The sequence below is a fragment of the Hyla sarda genome, chromosome 6, assembly GCF_029499605.1.
Source record: "Hyla sarda isolate aHylSar1 chromosome 6, aHylSar1.hap1, whole genome shotgun sequence".
Lineage (NCBI taxonomy): Eukaryota > Metazoa > Chordata > Amphibia > Anura > Hylidae > Hyla > Hyla sarda.
Genome location: NC_079194.1, coordinates 108119952 through 108143896, shown reverse-complemented (window position 1 = coordinate 108143896; position 23945 = coordinate 108119952). Strand labels below are relative to the sequence as shown.

The window sequence follows — 23945 nt, the reverse complement described above, 5'->3', positions numbered from 1 at the left end:
GGTACATTGCAGGAGTGGTACAGTTTAGCAGTAGCCCCAATTGTTGAGTATTTACATATTTAAAACTTTTCTTCTGATTTGTTGGCTTTGTGTAGTTAGAGGCAAGGCCAGTGCTTTTAGAGCGGTTTATGGTATGGTCCAGGATGATTAATAGTCTATACCATTTTGGCTGGCAGATAGTATCTACAATATGGACTTTTGCAGTTGTAAAAAACCTAAGGGAGAAGAAAGCATAGCTTTTCTAACAGGTTTTAATCCAAGCTGGCCATTCAACATTCGATGGCAGCCTATCTATCATTTCGACTTCTGGACAGCGAAATGGGCATGTGTTTCAATGTTTGGAGAAGGTTTCATTTGTCCTCATATACATCTTAAACCCTTATCTCAATGAAACCATTAATACTGAAATTCAGTCTAATCTCAGTAGACGTCCAGGGATGGTCTGCTGCTAACCATAGACATTAGATTATTTGCAAAGTACAGTAGAAATTGTTAGGATCCGCTAACTGCCCTTGCCTTCATGACTTATATTTACAAGGCATTATTGTGTTTGTTCTTAAGGGATGGAAAACTAAGCTATTTTGGTCAGTATGGGACTTTTTATTTTTTCAAACAAACATGAGTCAGAACTTGTGTTTTCTTATCATAAGACGTTCTTCTGAACTTCCGAAACTGTATAAGAGCAACCGGCCGCTCATTAATTACGTACCTGACTTACCCAAACCCAAAAATTAGAAAGGCTACAATAAACACTTTGTATTATATTCCATCTTTACATTATGCTAGGAGTATAAAAGTTTATGTCCCTTTTTTCTTTTCACCATCCATTCACATCACATATTTCCTCTATCACTTTTGTAAATGTTGTTATCTGCTTTCCCACCCAAAAGAGAGGAAAAACAGGCATGTCTAGAGATCTGGAGCAAATCTTTCGATTGTTTTTGAGTGCTCAATCAGCACGGTGCTTGGAAAGTTCATTTGAACACACCCAGTATACACACAGTACAAAAACAACAGCATTTCTGTGTTTCCTTTTACACCTTTTGCATGATAACAGACAACAATATTTGATAGAGTGCCCAGTTTCCATGTCGTACAAACAGATAAACTCTGTGGCTTTTTTTTTTTTTTTGTGTGTCGAGAGTGGCTTTAGTCCAATCCTGAAATATGAACAGATGAATCAAATTTTAGTTAATATGAGATATATCGTCTGTATATACAAATAAAGTAGTATGTACCATGCAACCTGCGGTGCTTCTGCTGGTCATGCTAAAATTTGAGGTTTCCCAGTTACTCGAGGGCCAGAGTTTTCACATCACTGAGGTACTGTAGATTCTAGTTTGGAAATATCAAGACAATTTTTCTGTAAGATCAAGTAATGAACATCTGTAGATATCACTCCCTTAATAGCTTTTAGTGAAGTTTACAAGATTTCTTCCCGATGTGTAAAATAGCTGCTGATATGATTATGGGCATCAAATTTAGGGACTTATATTTTAGATAAGATGGTTCACCATCAAGGGTGTTTCACTGTGTAGAGTCAAATTATGAGATTATATTAAAAAAAATATATATTCAAAATAATAATGTGTAACGTTCATCTTTCTGCCCAAAGGCAGACATTAGTAAATCCTCTTCCAGAAAATAGTTGATCCCAGTGGATAATGATTTTCTGTCTCTAAAGTTGGCTTATATTAGAGTTTCCTTGTCCTGTTGGACTAATTGGGCTTATTATTAAGTTTTTTGGCACTATATGTTCCTATGGTAATCTGGTCCTTTATATGTTCCTATGGTGGGCCATTCTGATCCTGAAAGTTGACCAGTGGCGCGACAAGTTTTTTGGTGCTCAAACAAAGGGAATGAGACTACATCACTGTTCTATTAAGTTAAGCCTGATAGCAGTCTCATAGACAATTATTTATGTTAAACCCTAAGGATGCAGCCCTTTTCACCTTATGGACTGAGCCCTTTTTTGCAATTCTGACCACCGTTGCTTTACGAATTAATAATGCGAAAACGCTTTTACCGAATATTCTGATTCTGAGAGTGTTTTTTCATGACATATTCTACTTTATTTTGGTGGTAAAATTTCGGCGTTACTTGCATCCTTTTTTAGTGAAAAACTTGAAGTAACTTTGAGGCTCTCTACTTGTAAGGAAAATGGATATTCACAATAAATTTTATTTTTATTCACAAATACAATATGTCCACTTTATGTTGGTATCATAAAATGGACATATTTTTGCTTTTTGAGGGCTTCAAATTAGAGCAGCAATTTTCAAAAAATTCATGAAAATTGCTAAATCTGAAGGGACAGATGTTACAGAACTACAACTCCCAGCATGCCTGGGCAGTCCAGGCATGCTGAGAGTTGTAGTTTGGCAACATCTGGAGGGCTACCGTTTGGGCACCACTGTAACAGTGGTCTCCAAACTGTGACCCTCCAGATGTTGCAAAACTGGCTGGGCATGCTGGGAGTTGCAGTCTGGCCTTCCTAGTGGTTGTCACAGTAAAGATCACTTTACTTTCACTTTCAATTCCCCCCCCCACTGTAGTTTCCCTACCTGACCCAGGATCCAGCAGTCTCCAGCGACGATCTGGGATCTCCAGGCATCTTCTCCTGCAGGTACCGGCCTCCATCTTCTTCCCACGATCCCCTCGACATCCAGGGGAGGGCAGAATGGGGGGTTGCCAACCCACTGTCCTGCTCTGCCATTGGTCAGAATCCGTTCTGACCAATGGCAGGGGATAGGAGAAGATCGCAGCTCTGCGACCTCACTCCTAGCCCTCAAGATGATCGGGGCTGTCCCTGACAGCTCCGATCATTGCTATTTTTAGGGTCACCAGAGACCATCAGCCCGGAATTGCAGAAAATTGCATGTCTGAATTGACACGCGATTTTCTGCGATCGCCGACATGGGGGGGGGGGGGTTCTCAGGACCCCCCGGGTGATGTGCCAGGGTGCCTGCTGAATGATTTCAGCAGGCATCCCGATCCGGTACCCAACCGGCTAGGGGCAGGGACCGGAATTCCCCCAGGCACATGCATACGCCCCACGTCCTTAAGGACTCGGGAAGCAGGGCGTATGCATACGCCCGTCGTCCTGAACAGGTTAAATACATCATCAATATTATTTACTAATTTAAAAACGATACAGGTATAAATTCTTTTCTTGTAATTTTTTTTTCTATTTCATCAGCATAGATTTTTTTTTTTTTTTAAGATTATGGGGCTGTCCATCTTCCCTGGACTCCAGTTACATAGATTTTTTCTCTTACAATTGCTTATCCTGCCATTGCATCACCCACTTCTATACCTGCATTACTGTCATTTACTTGCAAACCTTCTTCATGTTTGCCTACATAATTGCTCTAGATTTTTATTTATTTTTTTATTGTGGAACATCTTTGTTTAAATGGTAGCTTTTGACTAACACAACTTGTAAAGTTGGAAGCTCTTCTCTCGTAAACATTAAAAGCCATTTAATAGCATTTTTGCAGATTAAAGTTACATGCACAGTAGATTACAATGCCTCCTGCTTCAGTAACATGACAAGAGCTATATTGTCCCCCCCCCCCCCCCCACATGGCAGTGAAATCACTGCTTCCAGTCTATGCAAAAAAATAAAAAAAATGATGGAGCGCTTGTTCCAATACACAGGGGGTTAACTTACAACAATTACAGTCTTTGGCTTCCCTGCCGATCATGTTGTAAGGTGCATGCCATCCATTTGCTGAGCTGATTGAATTACGGTGCATCTTTAACTGTAAGTGAGCAATATATTACACAGAAGGATGCACATTGACTTGCTTTAAGCAGCCATGACAATCTGCTGGATACCGGTCTCGATTTCTATTTAACACACAAACCAGAAAAAAAATAAAAAAAACATACATGCAATTCCCATTTCAGTGAGCAAGATAGTATTTGGTACAGTCAGTGGAACGATATAGTATCGCTGTGCACTTGGGTGTGAGAAGAGTGGAGTTATTGAATTTCAGCTTTCAGATTCGGCGTTGTCCCATCATCTGGAAACTAAGGTCACAAGACAAAAGCATGTGAGCTAGCTGAAATGCTCTCTTTCCCCCCCCATAAATATCTGTAATTATTTTTCCAAGAAATTACTAATATTAGTTATAAAGGTGTGTAAAAGAGACAGAGAATAAAGCAAATGCATAACAATAACATATACACGAAAATAAATGATCCACAATTTTTTTTGCATTTGGATATGAGAGGTGTTAGAATAAGTTATTGTACATGTTTTCAGTAGGAATCTACTTGGAAAAACAAACTAATTTGCTGGAAATTATTTAAGTGCAGTTATAGAGGGAGAAACTTTTGTTGGTTTCTGGTTTAATTAATGGATTTTAAAGATGAGCCGTTTACTGCAATTTTAAATACTCATAGCAGGATGGAGCAACTGTCTGCCAAAGCTACTTGCTATGCCCTTATAAAATAGTTTGGGAAGTTTTTATAGACATCCTTTGTTAAAGGGGTACTATGATTATCTAAAACTGCTGGGGCCCCCCTGCGATCTATTGAACTGGGTCTAACTACTCAACCATCCTCAGAGCAGAGTGTTATGTTGTTCTTGCGGTCACTCCCGCACATCTCCATGGGTGGGGTTCACTTTGCTCTCAGGATGAGTTACCGGGCCTAGTTCGGGAGATTGTGGGGGGCCGCAATGGTCAGACCCCTGTGATCAAACACATATCCCCTTTTCTGTGGATAGTGTCTAATAAGTTATCACTGGCCCACAGAAAGATAAAACTCGGCTGACTATCTTATGTATGTGTATGGCTGCCTTTTCAACCCTACCTTGGTCTTAGATGTCTAGGGCAAGAGAGATTGTTCATATTGGATTTAAAGTAGTATTATGGAATTCAGACAGAAAACTTAAAGAAAGGCTATGCAACAGTAAAACACTAATCCTGCTTCCTAGAAATGTATATTTACCCTACTAATAACACCGTTGCCCCCTGTGTACTCCTTCTCATCACGTGTGGATGGAGCTTCAATAGCAGACTTCCCTTTCTGACCCTTTTTTGACATCTCCCATTTTTATTCCCCAGGTTGCTGAAGAGTGAATCTCTACCCTCTCATCCTCTGTCCCTTAAAAGTAAACAGCACATTTTCTTATAACCCCTAGTGATGCAACTGAGCATGTGCGACCAGCAAACTGAAGTTGAACTATAGGGCACCCCCTTAGCTAATGAAATCTAAAACTAAATTTTGGGACAGTATGTATTGAGGGGTTATGTAGAAGACTACTGAACATATTTAGTCACTAAATATTGATAATTTTTACTTCTGTTATTGTGCCCCATCCTTTGTTTCGGTGAGAAATCAGGAGGGGGTCTGACAGCAGCTTGTTCTTCCCTCCCCATTGAAATTTTTCTGGTGGGGTCAAGAGATACCCCTTGCACTAGTATGAATAAATGTTTCCTAAAAGAGCCAACTAATGAAATGATAGCCTCTTAAAGGGGTGACTACGTGTCCCCTTTAAAACTCAAAACTTTGGCGATATGAAATAATAATAATACATAGTGAATCTCCCGTTTACATGGAGGAGCACATTAGCAGCGTCTCAGGGGTTTGTAGCACAGCAATCAGTTAAGGAGATAAATAATCTGATTTGGCATGACACTCCTTCTCCTCTCTTTAATTTGTCTTACACAAGGAAAATTATAATTAAATCACTCAGAGTAAACCCCTGAGTGCAGAGGAGGGGAGACAGAAATACACAGTTTGGAAGTGATTTCCAATAGAGACCTAACTTCCCCTGTTGTGCGGCGAGCAGATATTTATCAATATTCAATGCATCTAAAGGATGAGCGTTGCTGCGTGATTTGTGAGGTGGCTGCATCCGCTACAATCATGTCTTGATAGGATCCCTTCCTCTTCCCAGCACAAGCACTTGGCATCATTAAGATGCAGCACTCAACGTGTTTAACATGCTTTGAATTTTTTTTCTCTCTCGTCCCCTCTCGGGCAATTTAATAATGTTTGTTGTGCTGATAGTACACACATCCACTCAAACTATTCAACATTCCACGATTGCCAGCATTACCGGCTTGGATAATGTATGTAGAATAGTGTTTTCTGTGATCTAATGCGCTATTCTGACTCCAGGCAAATTTTCAGTTTTTTCCACAGTTTTACAGTAGAACCTAGTGTAAAGGGGGTTAGATCATCCAGTGGTATGGCCAGAGGGGTTCTAAATGTAATACTGACAACCTAATCCGCAACCCCTTTAGGGTCTATCATGTACCCCTTGAGCCACAAAAAAAAAGCTGAATTCTACATTGATGGTGCAGTTATTTCTTTAAAGGGAACCAATCAGCAGAGTTTAGCATATATAACGCTTGGCAATGCGTTATTTATGCTAAAATCATTATCCTCACCATCCCTGAGAATGTTTGTACCCCCGAGGGATGGTGAAGATATTAAGTTATAATGTCCCCCCCTTCACCATCCCTGGGGCACAAACTTTCCCCGGGAATGGTGAAGATAACTATTTTAGCATATATAACGCATTGCCAAGTGTTATATATGATAAAATCTACTGATTGGTTCCCTTTAAAATGCACCATAATCTGGTCATGCTAGATATCAGTGTAGGGATATATATACAAAAATAAAGGGCACACTTAAACAACACAATGTAACTCCAAGTAAATCCCACTTCTTTGAAATCACACTGTCCACTCAGAAAGCAACACTGATTGACAATTAATTACACATGCTGTTGTGCAAATGGAACAGACACCAGGCGGAAATTATAGGCAATTAGCCAGACTCCCCCAATAAAGGAGTGGTTCTTCAGGTGATGACCACAGACCACTTCTCAGTTTCTATGCTTCCTGGCTGAAGTTTTGGTCACTCATGAATGCTTGCGGTGCCTTCACTTTAGTGGGAGCATGAGACAGAGTCTACAACCCACACAAGTGGCTCAGGTGGTGCAACTCATCCAGGATGGTACATCAATGCGAGCTGTGGCAAGAAGATTGTGTCTGTCAGCATAGTGTCCAGAGCATGGAGGCGGTACCAGGAGACAGGCCAGTACATCAGGAGACGTGGAGGAGGCCGTAGGAGGGCAACAATACAGCAGCAGGACAGCTACCTCCACCTTTGTGCAAGGAGGAGCCGGAGGAGCACTGCCAGAGCCCTGCTAAATGACCTCCAATAGGCCACAAATGTGCATGTTTCCATTCAAACGGTCAGAAACAGACTATGAGAGTGGTATGAGGGCCCGACGTCCACAGGTGGGGGTTGTGCTTTCAGCCCAACACCTTGCAGGATGTTTGGCATTTGCCAGAGAACACCAAGATTGGCAAATTCGCCACTGGCACCTTGTGCTCTTCACAGATGAAAGCAGGTTCACACTGAGCATGTGACAGACATGACAGAGTCTAGAAACTCCATGGAGAATGTTCTGGTGCCTGCAACATCCTCCAGCATGACTGGTTTGGTGGTGGGCCAGTAATGGTGTGGGGTGGCATTACTTTGGGGGCCACACAGCCCTCCATGCTCTTGCCAGAGGTAGCCTGACTGCTATTAGGTACTGAGATGAGATCCTCAGACCCCTTGTGAGACCATATGCTTGTGCGGTTGGCCCTAGTTTCCTCCTAATGCAAGACAAGGCTAGACCTCATGTGGTTGGAGTGTGTCAGCAGTTCCTGCAAGAGAAAGGCATTGATGCTATGGACTGGCCCGCCCGTTCCCCAGACCTGAATCCGATTGAGCACATCTGGGACATCATGTCTCGCTCCATCCACCAATGCCACGTTGCACCACAGACTGTCCAGGAGTTGGGGGATGCTTTAGTCCAGGTCTGGGAGGACATCCTTCAGGAGACCATCCGCCACCTCATCAGGAGCATGTCCAGGCATTGTAGGGAGGTCATACGGGCATGTGGAGGCCACACATACTACTGAGCCTCATTTTGACTTGTTTTAAGGACATTACATCAAAGTTAGATCAGCCTGTAGTGTGATTTTCCACTTTGATTTTGAGTGTGACTCCTTATCCAGACCTCCCATGGGTTGATAAATGTGTGATTTTGTTGTCAGCACATTCAACTATGCAAAGAAAAAAGTATTTCATATGATTATTTCATTCATTCAGATCTAGGATGTGTTATCTTAGTGTTCCCTTAATTTTTTTGAGCAGTGTATATATGGATGTCATCATTTAATACGGTGAAATGTCCAGTCTATGCTGGTTGGGTGGAAACTGCATTTGCTAGGCCAAGACATTCTAGCTACCCCTTTTGACTGCAGCCACTATATGAACTATTGCTTTCTTCTGTGTAAGAAGTTTTTAACCTTTGCATTGAGTAACATTGTAACACCCACCTTTTGTTTTTTACACATCATAGTCCATAGACGCCTTTTCAAAGTTGACTTACTTGTAGTCTATGGAAGTAGCCATTTTATAGACATTTTTGAGAAAATAATCCCCTTAGGTTTTTTTTTTGGTTTTTTTTTTACACAGACATGACACATGGACATTTATTACATTGAATTAAATTTTTAGAAACCAGTGTGCTGTCTTCCAGGCCTTCACTTGTCCTTAGGGAATAGGATATTAGTTGGTCCCATGATGTCTACTATGATATGGTGATGTTCTCCAAGCTTCTGAAAGCAAGCTTATTAGGCAATCCTCAGCTAGCAGCATTGTTGTAAGCTTTGACCTATTGGTATAATATTTTTTGTTTTTGCCTTCTCAAATATTAAGGATTATTATTATTAGTTTTAGAACTGTTCTCTTTTAACTACTATAGGTATTCTTGGAGGGACACATAAAGCTTTAGCAATTCCTTATGTTCCCCGAGATACCATAAAAGAAAATAGCACAGTTGTAGCTTTATAAATTACAGTTAAAGGGTCTTTCCAACCATCTGTTTAGAAACCCCAATCTACTTCCTGTCACAATATGGACACAGGGATTTGATGAATCTGTTGACCCATATTTCCATACAGATCACCTGTCTCTCTAATTCACTGTATTAAGCTGTATTTTCTAACACATTTGAGTGGGACCTGGTATTATAATCTTCTCTAAACATGGAAGCATGTAGCAAGTACACGTTATAGAATAGGGAGGTGTCATAATAATATTCCCAGTGTCCGTGTCTTAATATTATAGTATATATTTACTTTAAGCAATGGACAATGGGAACAGTCAGTTGTGTTTGACAGATTAATTTAGAATTGCAATGCATTCTTGTCATTCCCCCCGTTTTTCAAGGAACTAAAATGTATTTGCCGTTACTTCCTTAAAGGGGTCAGACTTCTTACACACACACACATATATATATATATATATATATATATATATATATATATATTCTCATTCATAATCATTATGGGAAGGAGAAAAGTGTGTGTCTGGCAGTCCTCTCAAATATTAGCAGCACTGGCAGATTGGTCTATCTTTGGTAATTTGGTAGCAAGTATTCGGTTCTTCTCCAGCAACATCATGGGTCAACTAAACCATTACATAGATGCCAACAAAAATTGTCAGGCTGTCTGTATATTGCATAGGCCTACCAGATCCCAGAGAAAAAGAGAGATGTTCTTTGTCGTTCGACATCATGGGATGTCATGGTGCTGGACCCTGTCATTGGGTCAGTACCTGAGATAACCATGGGATCCTCTAATTCTTTGATGGGTCTAACCCTAGTAAGTAGACTCAACCAATGAGACATAGATAATATGAAATATAAATTTTACTAGATTCGTATAAAATACAACAAAGACAGTGAAATATACATTAAACAATATGTTAGACAATAATGAAAGATGTGTAAACCTCAGCAGTTCTGCAAAAACAATGGTCACTTTAACAATACCAATAGATAACAGACATCTGGCTGACTGTAGGGAGGGAAAAGGGATACAGGTGAGTACCCTATGATAAATATCCCTGCCTATTCTATATAGCCATGCCCTAACTACTATAATTGTGGGCGGGGAAAGGGTATGTAGTAACCACTAACAGGTAAGCATCAAAGTGGTGATTACATGTACAAATTTCTCATGCTTCGTATTCCTACGCGTTTCTCCCATATTATTCCCATATACTCCCATATTATTCGGATGGGTTCATCAGGGTTGAAGCACGTGTATCTGCCGGTCATCTCGTGTATCTGATCACAGTCATCTGACTGCTGCTTCCCACTATCAGCTATCTGCCTGGCATATCAGCCACACTATTAAAGGGACTATAGCACATCACTTTTTTCTTTGTGAACATCCAAGCCTATCACACAGCCATCCAGTTTTCTTATGGGGAACACAATGTTATCACTGGTTCCAGTTTATCCATGGATCCTATATCATTTTATCATTTGGACTAACAAGACATCTATCTGTGGGGATGGTATCTCTCCATTGACTCCAGCTAAATCACTAACTTCATGGTATCCAAGTGAGAAGGTTACCATCATCGAGGCATACTTACCACGGCATCAATCCACCTTTCAATTGTTGAAATCAACACGCCACTTGGTTTTGCTTCTATAATAGTTTTATATTAACTATTAAATATTAAACTGGTTGTCATTGAAACACCCCCTGCTTCTACATACACTGAAATATGACTACTAATGACTGACCATGACTATTTGACGGGGACTGACAGTAACCATCCTATTACTCTCTATTATTTCAACTTCAGCATATCTCAATTATTTTATTATTTAACATATGTTCATAATTTCTCCTTCAACCTGATGAACCCATCCGAATAATATGGGAGAAACGTGTAGGAATATGAGACATGAGAAATATGTACATGCAATCACTTTTTTGATGCTTACCTGTTAGTGGTTACTACATACCCTTTCCCCACCCACACTTATAGTAGTTAGGGCATGGGTATATAGAATAGGCAGGGATATTTATCATAGGGTACTCACCTGTATCCTTTTTCCAGAACTGCTGAGGTTTACACATCTTTCATTGTTGTCTAACATATTGTTTAGTGTGTATTTCACTGTCTTTGTTGTATTTTATATGAATCTAGTAAAAGCAATATTTTATAATATCTATGCCTCATTGGTTGAGTCTACTTACTAAAAATATATATGACAATTTCTCTCCAAGGGCCTAATCATCAAATTCAGTAAGAGGGGTGAGGTTGTATCCATTTTCCTCTTTGCGTTATATGGGTATAACCCTGCAAAACCTGCAGCTTTGTTCTTATGTAATGAATCGCCAATGCTCTATCACTCCAGGCATCTGTCCCGCTATCTGTCACTTCTCTGTAAACAGAATTTAAAGATTACACACCTGACTTATTCTCCTGTATTAATCTTAATTGTTCCGATATGTTCTAAAATAGTCCCTCTTGTCCTTCTCATCTTGAAATTGATATAGTTTACAATATTGATTATCCAGAAGAGGAGGATCATCTGGTACCAGTTAACTGTTTGCTCATAGTGTTTAATAAAATTGAGCGGTTGACGTGACATCTGCTTTACAGCCGAGCAAATTAACTGGGGCCACACCTTTTGAACAGAAAATAAGCCATATAACCTTTGCACTTTGGAGAACCTATAGAGAATGCCAATAAAATACAGACTTTGCTTATCCTGCACTGTTTACATAAACATATGGAGGATATTCTATCCTGCCATCAGGAATTTACAGGGACAATTGTCCTTTTTAAAAGCTGTTTTGAGAAGGTTCTCTTGGGCTCCCCAAGATGAAAATCTGAAGGACAGAAATTGTAAATTAATTTAATTGAATATTCAGTAAACAGGGAAATTAATGAGCAGAGATATGTGGACAAGTAGAGGGTGGAAAACTGAAGCTAGGAATACACTTTGCGAAAATATTCTTTAAAGGGGAACTCCAGTGAAACAAGGGAAAAACAAATGTTTTCAAATCAGTTGGTGCCAGAAGGTTAAACAGATTTGTAAATTACTTCTATTAAAAAATCTTAAAGGGTAACTCTCATTAAACCAAATTTTTGCTATTGCACTCCTTATGGTAAATAAAATAAATATTTCTAAAATACTTTGTTTAAAAAAAAAAAAAAAATGAAGTTTTCTATGTATTATTTGTGCTTAAAAATGCTCAAGAGCACATTTTCCCCCATATCATACACAGACTTTGGACCGAAGTCCAAACACAGAAAGTGCAATCTGGAGTGCTGAGGGGGGGGGGGGGGGGTACAGCCTCATCCAATCATAGCTCCTCTCACACTTAACTGCCATATGCTGTTGGTTGGACACACCCCACTCAGCACTCCAGGCTGCACTTTCTGTGTTTAGGCTTCGGTCCAAAGTCTGTGTATGAGATGGGGGAATATGTTCTTTTGACCTTTTTTTTTAAGCACAAATAGATCATAGAAAACTTCATTTTTTTTAAACAAAGTATATTAGAAATGTTTTTTATTTACCATAAGGAGTGCAATAGCAAAACATTTTTTAACGAGAATGCCCATTTAACCCTTTCAGTACTTATCAGCTGATGTATACTACAGATATACGACAGAGAAAATTGTGCAGTTCTTTCCAGTCTGACCACAGTGCTCTCTGCTAACAACTCTGTCAGTGTCAGGAACTGTCCAGATAAGAAGAATATCCCCATAGAAAGCCTCTCCTGCTCTGGAAGGTTCCTAACATGCACAGAGGTGTCGGCAGAGAGCACTGTTGTCAGACTGGAAAGAACTTCACAAATTTCTCTGTAGTATATCTGCAGTATACAGCAGCTGGTAAGTACTGGAAGGGTTAAGGTTTTTAAATAGAAGTACTTTACAAATCTGTTTAACTTTCTGGAGCCAGTTGATTTGAAAACATTTGTTTTCCACCTTAGTTCCCCTTTAATATTTAGATTTGTGACTTCTACCTCTTGGGTCCCAATGCATTATTTGTATTGTGCCCCCTAACTATCTTGAGCATGGACCATAAGGACTATACGTGTCTGCTGTAAAGGCTACATACATAAGGATTGAAGGGGTAGTCTGTGGAAAAACATGGCTGCTTTCTTACAGAAACAGCACCAAACCTGTCCATAGATTGTGTGATATTGCTGCCCAGCTCTGTTGAAATTTGGCTGAATTGCAATACCACACCCAACCAGTGGACAGTTATGGCACTGTTTTTGGAAGAAAGTTACCATGTTTTTCTTGGCACTGGTATGGAAACTTGCCATGGGAAGTCATGAGATTGACTACACACAATGGCATATGGTAACCCTGATACTCATTGAAAGGGTTAGTCTGGGATTAAATAAAAGCGTTTGCTTTTTTCCCCTCAAAACAGCACCACTCATGTTCTCCATGTTCATGGGCTTTGGTAGCTTAAATTCATAGTCCTCTCAGTACAGCTTTCAGTAACACGTGTGATAACTGTATGGTTGATCTATATTGTATTTATTTTATACACATCCTATTGGGTGTTATCACTGCCAAATATCAATAGTATTAAAGGTACCTCTATATTTGTTCCTTTAGCCATAGTCTGCATTTGTCAATGTAATTGCCTTTTCCAAATCCAAGGAGCTCCCTTCCCTCCCATATGCTTGTGCTCTCCCCATTCCGTCAATGGTTCCTTTTACTACTTGTTGTATTTTATCTGTTTTAGAATGTACTCACCAGAACGTGAATTCTCTGAACTGTAATTTTCTTTTTGTGTGTCTACTCAAAACTAACGTTGTGATGGGTTCTTAAAATGTAATTCAGAGATGGAGCACAATTTCCACATCACAGGTGGCGTTAATATAGGCCAGTCCCCTAGGCTCTTGTCGCCACGAGTCGTGCAGCTTGTTTAGTGTCTGCATCCATATGGCAATCTGTCCCATTCATAGGAGAACTGCTGTAAATAGCTTTGCCTCTGGGTCCTGTGGTCACTGTAGTGAAAAAGATGTTAACTCTCAGTAGCCAACAATCCAGCAGTTTGCTCTATGTGAGTTCCCTTGTTTAAATTACAGTGTGCTCAGAGGAAAATGACAAATACATTTACTTCTTTCTCCGTGCTTTGTATTTATATATTTATTTATTTTCTAAGCCTGGTAACAGTCGAGTAGCCCAGCAGGTTCTTAGACATTCCAATCTATGACATCTCTATCAGGGAGAACTTGCTGTGGCAAAGACCTATCTCTGTGTTTACTCAATTAAAAAAAGAATGTCGGAACAAACAGCCACTGTATATTTTTCTATAGGTGGGGTTAATCATTAGCCAGTGTAAAGAAACCAAGTAAAATCTGTGTACAGCGAGCCGAGATAGCACAACGACCTTGAAACTTTTACGTTAAAAGACTCTGTCCAAAGGTGATCCTATATTAAAGTGACTGTTGTTGTTTACCATACGACTGTTGTTTGTTGCCTATATGTTTTTGTTTGCTATAATATACCATAAGTATCCAGTATGAGCCTTGAGTGCTGTGGGGCCTATCGAAGCCTTATGCAAGGTGAAATAGACTGTGTTTGCTTTTCAGCAGAACTTACAGTGTTTTTGTATTAGGTATAGCACATTTTTTACTTGTTAGCTTAACTGGTTTCTAGAAGCTTTAGCTGGGTTAGTTTGACATAAGTAAGGAAAATTTTTTGTCTGGGCAACCCGTTCTCAAATTTTATTTTTAGTAATCCTTGTAGGTCTTTTGGCCCGTAGCAAATAGTTTTGGTTATGTGGCTACCATATGCTGCAGTATAACATAGGTTTAAATTATTTTTATTGAGGTTTTTTAAAGAAATTACAACATAAAGAAATTCAATTTTAATGCATTATAACATAGGGATAGGCTATATGGACATTGTTATCTTTGCTTCTATTTGTAACAGAGCCATGAAAGCTCTATGGTCCTGGCAAATAGAAGCTGTATACTGCTCTTTTCTTTCCATCAAAAGTGCCAGAACTTCTTTCAGTCTCTGAGTCTCTCTCCCTCTCTCTCCCCCTCTCTCTCTCTCTCTCTCTCTCTCTCTCTCTCTCTCTCTCTCTCTCCCCCTCTCTCTCTCTCTCCCCCCCTCTTTCCCCCTCTCTCCCCCCCCCTCTCTCTCTCTCTCTCTCTCTCCCTCTCCCTCTCTCTCCCTCTCCCTCTCCCTCTCCCTCTCCCTCTCCCTCTCCCTCTCCCTCTCCCTCTCCCTCTCCCTCTCCCTCTCCCTCTCTCTCCCTCTCTCTCTCTCCCTCTCTCTCTCTCCCTCTCTCTCTCTCCCTCTCTCTCTCTCCCTCTCTCTCTCTCCCTCTCTCTCTCTCTCTCTCATCCCCCCCCCTCTCTCTCCCTCCCTCCCTCCCGGATCTGAGAAGACAATACCCCCACTTTTCAATTAACTCCTACGTATAACTCATAGTTTTAAAGGGACACTTACATTTCCTAAATCCAGAAATAAGGGAAGTGTTGATTTTCCTTTAAACGTACACCAGCACCCTGGTTTTGAATAGCTAGATTTCCTGAACCATGAACGTCTGAACGATTTGACACATGTTAAATTTATCCTCGGATTTGTGAGTCAATGTCTGGCGGTGCAGAGAATAGAAGCCAGCATGGTCCAGTAGGGAGACTTAATGCACAGAAGTCTTATTAATACATCATTAGATTATCATATTTGTGTTTATTTTATCATCTTTCCAAGCTCTGTTTTTCTCTGGCATCTCATGCCTCTGGTATATTATATATAATATGATGTGGTCTTTGTAGAACATGCTGGTTATTAGGGGTTATTGAAATCCTTCCAGAAAAAATGACTCTGTGCAACACCTAAGGAAGATTACATCCTTTCCGTCTAAACATGGTTCATCAGTTGGTGGAGCAGTTCCGTGTGTCTGAAAAGCACGTGCTTGGGATCAAAGCATCTTATGACTTGGATCAGTGCAGCTAAATCACTATGTATCGATTGGAAGATTTCTGAAGGATTAACTCCTTGCTGCAAACTCTCTAGTGAACTTCTTAAAAAAGCAAGCAGGTTCCATCGTCCTGATTGGGCAAAAAGTGGGACAGTTGTTTTTTATTGCAGAGCGTGAAACCCCTCTTTAAATGCAAAGAATCTCACCATCTATAGTATTGTTCTGTCTGCCATCAATGTTTGAGTGTATTCCATTCGAACCTATTTTACAGTCGCTTTGTATAGTCTAGAGATTCTGTGATGTACGTTTTGTGAGGGCTTGTATTTGAAATAAAAATATTCGTTTGGGTACAAAAAAGTTCCAATTGTCCTGAAAATTCAAAAGCTCCTTGTTTTTTCACAGAGACATGGTTAGGTGGAGACCTAAGATTTTTATTGTCCTGCCCCATCCAAATCTAATGTCATCTGCCCCATCCCCTGTCATCTGCTGTCATGGGAATGGAGTCCAACAGGCCTCTGAAAGCTAATAGAGGTGTTAGGGATCTCTATAAGGTCTATTGTGTTAAAATGACATTTACATCTGTCCAAGCTGATGACTGAAAAATATTTTCCAAAATGGTGGAACATTTTCTTACAATGAGCATATCCTCTTATTTACTAAAAAAAGAGAGAGAAGGGACATACCTTTGCTGTGGCAGTGTTGACGTGAATGGACTTCAGATTATGTGGTCATGTAGTAGCCCATTGCTATTAAATAAGGTGATGGAACATCTGATCTTACTGCCCTGTGATGGATCATAGCAAAGTAACCACAAAGCTCTCTAGTAATATTGTTAAGAAATTATATACCTTTACAACTTTTGCAGCTTTTCACCAAGTGCATTATTTGTATATTTAACCAATAACTGATCCAGGCACATTGTCCCTCCTTCACCATATCAGTGGATAAATTAGAGGCTTACCATTGTATTCTATGCATTTCATGTCCCACTGATTTATTTTCTATGCTATATAAATAATTTTAAAGTGTCCACAGGGATCGGTTTGGCTCTATGAATACTGCCACATATGAAATACCTTAAAGGGTGTCTATCACCCCATCTTTAGTCATACCCGAACTTTAAGATCAAGTTCTGTGAGGTCAGGCACCAATGGGAAAGCATGCGTATGCGCAGTAACCTGCCAGGAATGCAGAGACAGTTCAGGTGTGTCTATTGGAGCAGAGGGGAGTGGCCTGTGTGGGCATAACAGTGCCTCAGCAGATATAGTTATGCCCTCAGTGCAGGTAAACAGTTATTTTACATATTGATAAAAAAAAACTGATTTACTGAATGCCACAGCAGATCTACAAAATAAATGTAGCATTCTATTCACCCATACCAGCTGTTTAGTGTACCTGAAAGTGGTGTTAGACTCCCGTTAATGAGTTAATTTCTAGACCTATTACTCATTGTTTAAAATGATGTTTTCCTGCAGTGTCAAATACACAAAAGATCAACAGGTTGCCACTTGTTTTTGCATGCAGGGCATTATTATGCACAATGCTTTATATGCATAAAGAGTTATTTTTAAGCTTTGTTCCATCTTGGTCTCTTGGCTGTCTGGGGATTTTCTATTTGCTTATTTGTTCATCATTGACATCAACTTGTTGATTATCCATCACTGATTTGGATGTGTCTTTATTTTTCTTTTAGTGTAGCTCATGAGGATTACATGCAGAATCACCCCTTATATGGGCACGGTGTTTGCAAGTGGCCGGGATGTGAAGCTATTTGTGAAGATTTCCCATCATTTTTAAAGTAAGTCTAAGTTCACATTTATATTCTTTACCTAAAATCGTAGGATACGAATAAACACGTATATTTATAAAGTGTATTTTTTTTATCTTTTCTTTTTTTTTGCTCATGTTTTTTTTGGAGTGTATTATCACAAAATTGGATATGCTGATAATAACTGGTGTGATATCAAATCTTGCTTCTCCAGATGATGCATGATATATTGTTAGTCACATATCACATTATATTGAATATCTTTTTTTACCTGATACTATAGCTACATTTTTGACCAGAGACGAAACTTGAAGCACTTTGGCCAAGTAGCCAAAGGGGCCTTTGGTCTCCACAGGCTTTATGTCTACCTCAGCACTTCCTATAGTTACTGGCTGACTGTATTTGCATCCTCTCTGCCCTATATAGCTTTGTCCCTGTTTACAATGCATTTGGAATGTCTTCTGACCCTTTAACTTTTTTTTTATTTTGCGGCCATGTGCTAAAATAAATAAAATAAACAAAAAAGAAAATCTAACCACCCCCATCATTCTGCACTCAATACTCAATAATGACAAAAAAAATAATAATAATATATGCACCATTGGCAGCGATTACAGCCTCCAGTTTTCTTGAGGATGATGCCACAAAGTTTGTACACCTGAGATTTTCTTTAATTTTTCTTCGGTTTGCACACCGGCATTTCCTTCCATTCTTCTCTGCAGATCCTCTCAAGCTCTGTCAGGTTGAATGGAGACAGTCAATGGAATCCATTTTATTCCACTGGGTTTAAGTTAGAGTTTTGGTTGCTTCTGTGTTGTCTTGGCCATGTGCTTAGGGTCGTTATCTTGTTGGTGCAGTCATAGGGCCAGAACACTTTGGATCAGGTTTTCATTAAGAATATTTCTGTACTTTGCACCATTTAGCTTTCCCTCAACCCTGAGCAGTATCCCTGCCCCAGCTGCTGGAAAAAGAATTGAAGCCAAAAAGTCAATTTTTTTGGAAAATTTTCTGACCAGCTTTTTCTAAGTGAAAATTCCCAGCCATTTATTCACAGGATTTTCTGTGAATTCAATAATAAATAGGTCTGGTTGTGAAGCCACGCCCCGTTTTTTTTTTATTTTTTAAACAATGCAATGTCAGGTTTTAGCTTAGTAAAAGAGGGCCAGTATCTTTGGAGCTCAGCAGAGTTACCATTAGATTCTGGGTCACTACTCTGACCAATGCCCTTCTTCTTAGTTAGTTTGGTAGGGTGGCCAGCTCTGGGAAATCCTGGTTTTTACAAAGATTAATGGAGGCGACTGTGCTCTTTTGTTTTCAGATGGAAAATGTGGCATGATTCACATAGTGAACTGTGGTGCATTCTTTTTTTTTTTTTTTACTTTTTTTTTTATTATTCAGGAATAAGTAATGCCACTTATTACTCCTCATAGAAAGTATATTGACTATCCAGGGCACAATGTAGCCACATTGAGTAAATGTGGCTTAACTGTGACCAAAGCCATGACAAAATACGCAGTTAGTAGCAGGAAACTTCCAGCAAGTTCATCAAATTAATTTTGCAGAGTCTTTTTATTGTCTTTTATTGATGTTCATGGATTTTGCTCTACTCAGTCTCCAAGCAGCTCATCAGAGAGCACACAGGGTTAACTGTAACAGAAGTAGTGTTGTTTGATGTCAAATTCTGCACATCTGAAATGTTTATTTTGTGGGTGTTGACTTGTTTTCTAAAGAATGAGGAAGTGCTAATTATGAAAACTGTAAGTGTACAGATGGCTTTCACCTAGTTTGGGGTTAACTGAACTTTTTTTTTTTTTTTAAAGACTAGATGCAAATTGATCAATCTGTCCTTTAAAAAAATTGTCTTAATAACATTTCATATATTTTTCAAAGAAAGTGTAGTCTATGAGAAGGGTATTAGTAAGAGCACTCTAATGTTTTCACAAGTGTTTTTATCGTGGTAACATCTTGCTTACTTTAGTTGCTTGCCTAAAACTACTTGGAACATGTTAAGAAAACATTTCAAAAAGGTTCCTACAAAGAGGCTTTTGTTTAGCACTAACTGTGAGGCTGTACAGCTCACAAAGGTGTTAACTTTCAGCCCCTTAAGCACTTCCACATGAAATTCCAAGATCGATGTTTGTGGTTTTGGAAAAACAAAGTGTATGTTAAAGGAACCAGGTATATGCTGGTACATGCTCGAGTAGCACAGAAATTGTATGTTGTTTCATACACATCAATTATGATCATTTGCATGTTCATCGTCCTTTCTCAGTGAATTTGAGTATGAAATGTAAGAATGTGAAAATGTACCTCTGTAAGGCAGTTTTTGTCATTGAACTATAGTACCATTTTTGTATCTACAACTATCAATATAACAGAAGCACTGAGTAAAACCTGGTGATGTGGCAGGTCCATACTGGTAAAAGCAAATACGTTTTTCAACTATACTTAACTAAGGCTGGATTCATACATGTAGTTCCGTTTTAAAGGGTTTGTCTAAGGATGAAACTTTTTTTTATGATACAACTGCCACCCAGTGCTGGCAAAGAAAGAAAAATAACCCATACGTACCTGTCTGACCCCCATCATCACAACACTGCTGGTGTTTTGGCTGCTCCTGCCCCTGTCCATTCTGCTTCTTTCAATGTTGCAGGAACTGCCTGCTTAGCCAATCACTGGCCACACCGCTTCAGTCAATGGTTGCAGGTTCATGAGTCATCAGAAGCAGAAGTGGAGTGGACCAAAATATGGCAGTGGTGGGGGATCAGGGAGGTGAGTATAGCTTATTGTTTTAGTTTGGTAGCACCCAGAAGTATTTCTAAGAAAAAGTGTGCCCCCTAGACAAACCCTTTAAAGCCAAAAAATGAATAGAAAACAGTGCCCATTCACATTTTATTATTGGTCTCTGACCTGGGGCTTTCCAGCTTTTGCAAAACTACAACTCCCAGCATGTGGTATAACAACTGCTGGAGAGCCGTAGAATGGGAAACACTGCTACAGGTGAAAGTCAACCAGCAGCTATCTGTGCTGTATGTATGAAATTATTACTCTAAATCCTTCCTTTTATTGGTTTTCTTTAATTTGGATCCTCTTCTGGATATACTTTTTGTTAAAAAAAAATATAACAAAAAAACAAACCTTGCATATGTATCTGATCAATGAGAAGCCATAGACAGTTGTAGATTGTTAGCTAAGGTGGGATGTCTGCCTTTATATAGTGTGATGAATGATGAAGATATTTTAAGACCTTATGCTCAAGTCTGTATTAGACCCCACAAAAAAAGTTGTGTGAGGCGGTAATATAGCACACAAAGTATTCTGTTTCTCTGAATGCTGCACAAGGGTGTGGAAATTAAAAAACAAAAAACTGCTTGTCCAAGGGACTAAAACGGAGCACAATCCACTTGTCCTGGTACATAAAATAATTCCAAACAAAATAGCCTGTAAATAAGGTCTTTATGAATAGAAACTTAATAGGCTGATCAGTATGTCACCCCATTAGGTGGATAGGGCCCCTGATAAGTAAGTCCACCCCATTAAGTAGGTAGTCCCCCCTTCAGGAAGGTATGTCCCTTTATCAGGTAGGTACGTCCCCTCATCAGATAGTCAGGCAGGTAGGGCTCCCCTAGTAAGTAAATAATGCCCCAGATAGATATGTCCCCCTAGTTGGTAGGAAGGGTGGGCTCCCCCAGTAGGCAGACAGTGCCCCAGATAGATATGTCCCCCATTAGGTAGAGCTCCCCCATATGTAGATAGGTCCGCAGATAGATATGACTCCCATCAGGTAGGGCTCCCCAGTAGGTACACAGGCCCCCAGATAGATATGACACCCATCACTGATGGGAGTCATATCTATCTGGAGCCTATCTACCTACTGGGGAGCCCCACCTGATGATTAGGTAGGGGTTCCCAGTAGGTAGAAAGGTCCCTAGATAGATATGACCCCCGGCAGGTAGGGCTACCATTTAAACCATTATACCACCTAAGTCAGTGTTCTTCAACCAGGGTGCCTCCAGCTGTTGCAAAACTACAATTCTCAGCATGCCTGGACAGCTGAAGCACTGCCCTGAGTTAGCCCCTAGTGGTAGACAGGTCCTCCCTTATGTAGTAAGTAGCCGAGTTTGAGTAGGTAACTCACTTCTACTTACATCTCCCTCTTCCCTGCAGAGACTGCCTGGCAAAGCTGCACGTGGTGAGTGACATCATCGCAAGCACTGCGCAGGACGTCTGCGTCCTGCGCAGCACGTGCGATGACGTCACTCACCGTGCGCACCTCCGCCAGGAAGGCACGCTATAGGCTGCAGCAACAGTAAAGAAGAAAAAGCTTCTGAACTCACCGCTCAGCAACGGCAGTCACGTCCGGGAGTCCGGGATCACAGGCGCGGCTGGTAGCAGGAAGCGCTCAGAGACTATACCGGTATTTCGCACAAGGAAGTGCTTCGTCCGGACGAAGCACTTCCATGTGCGAAATACCGGTATAGTCTCTGAGTGCTTCCTGCTACCAGCCGCGCCTGTGATCCCAGACTCCTCGACGTGACTGCCGTTGCTGAGTGGTGAGTGCAGAAGCTTTTTCTTCTTTACTGTTGCTATATGATACTGTTGTTAGCTTTCTGCACCACGCAGGACGGCACTATCTTGAGGACCCTGATGCTCCACATTCGCCAGAGGGCTCACTAATCAGTACCCGCCATATGCTTACTATGCTTGTAATATAACGCTATAGGCTGCATCATGCAGCTGTGGTCTATAGCAGTTTAGTGACGGGGCAAGACAGTTTGCCCCGTCATATGTGAATTCTTCCAGCATTTAGCGCTGCTTGCCCGAAACAGTGCTAAATGCCTGAAGAATTCACCTGCCCGGCGACCGGAACTGCATGTCCCGGGCGTCGGACGATACAATTCCCACATCCCTGCTGCATATTTTTATTTAATTTTTTTGCTGTTTGTCAAATATGGAATACAAGTGACAAAGAAATAATACTATGTCCCATCAGTTACCATATTCTGAGGGAAAACAATTCCCATGGGGCCATATAAAAGCGAGAAAGATAGGGAGTCTATGTATTGTACCATGCACATAAATCTGAAGGCATCAAAATAAGAAGTATACTGACTGGAGATGTTTCTATAAGTTTTAGTTCTGCATCTGTTTTTTGCTTATTTTCATGAGTATAGGTATGAGTTATACTTTACCTTCTCTAAAATCCAATGACTGAATAAAGACATAGGCACAGCCATCTCCAGATCTCCGTTTGCTGTATACCATACAGTTCAAGACCTTGTAGGACACACAGGTCATTTTGGCCTAAATACCACACTGCCCTCTAGTGCTTCCTAGAATGGAACATTGTGCTGTTTGTGTCCAGCACAGAGGATTAACCACCGAGAGTTCACAGGGCCAAGTCAGTAGCTTTGCCATTCTGAGAAAGCAAAGAGAAAGTGCTTTATGCTTTTGAGTCGTGCATTGTTCTTCTTTGCACCATGTATGTGGGCATAAAAAAAAAAAATGACTGCAGCTCGCGAGGTTGCTGGGCACGTTAATATTTCCGGAGTGTAATTAGAAAGTATTACTTGGAAGACAAGGATCATCTTCAATTCACACTTTTATTGACACTGGTGACCATATTACTGCTATGTCTAAATGCTGAAATTTATTGTTGGCTGTAGTGTCACAAAAGTCTGAGACAGCGATTTCTCTATTCAATAAAAGTAGTTAAAAACCTTTTAGAAAATCCATAATTTTGATTGCTGGTACTTCATAAATGTATAAATGATACTTTTTAGCTGTCTCTTTAGGGAAAAATGAGTTTTATCACCTGGAGTACCTGGGTTAATGAAATTGTGTGTTGGAGTTTAGCCAGGAGAGAAAGATGAGATCATTCAAATGCATTGATACTGGCAACAGGTCTAGGGTAAGGCTCTTGATTTTTCTTTTTTTAACAATACGTGTTGTTCTTTCTATATATTTTATTTTAGCCCTTCACTTAACTTTCCACATTCTTTTTTTTTTTTTCTTTTTTTGAATCTCTTCAAACAGCCAAGTACCTAATAACCTTCTAAAAAAATTGTGCCAAAATAAACATTAAGATGTCCATCACTACCTAGTGAAGGAATTTAGTTGTTTCGAATTTCAGTTGCAATTCCTGAGCAAAACTCGAAAAAATCACGACTCTCTACTCAAATGTAAAATAACGCACCCTCAACCCCTCAACCCTCTTCAACTCGGTTGCTCCAATTTTTTATTTTTTTTTACATAAACAATTTTTTTTAGACATTCACTATTGTAATCAGTTTTTAATTGTATTTTTCATCTCTCTGTTGCTTCTTGCTTGTGCCCTGTGTTGTTTAAAGGTAGAGAACGATTGTTGGGATAGGTGACATC

The 23945-nt window shown here is 40.0% G+C and overlaps 1 protein-coding gene and 1 long non-coding RNA gene across 14 annotated transcripts in view; one reads left to right on the top strand and one right to left on the bottom strand.

Moving 5' to 3' along the window:
* Positions 1-23945, top strand: part of FOXP1 (forkhead box P1) — an 837055-nt gene that overhangs the window by 763420 nt on the left and 49690 nt on the right. For all 12 annotated transcript variants that reach the window (XM_056524614.1, XM_056524620.1, XM_056524621.1 and 9 more), the window contains one exon: positions 17490-17594. In XM_056524614.1, coding sequence (XP_056380589.1) covers positions 17490-17594 — 105 coding nt within the window. The remainder of the gene's footprint in view (positions 1-17489; positions 17595-23945) is intronic.
* LOC130275939 (uncharacterized) overlaps positions 1-23945 on the bottom strand; it is a 65047-nt gene that overhangs the window by 12909 nt on the left and 28193 nt on the right. The window contains exon 1 of one of the 2 annotated variants that reach the window (XR_008844962.1): positions 13612-13776. The exons of the other annotated variant lie outside the window; for it this stretch is intronic. This is a non-coding gene — a long non-coding RNA (uncharacterized LOC130275939). Of the gene's footprint in view, positions 1-13611; positions 13777-23945 lie in introns of those variants that run through there. 2 annotated transcript variants of the gene reach the window in all.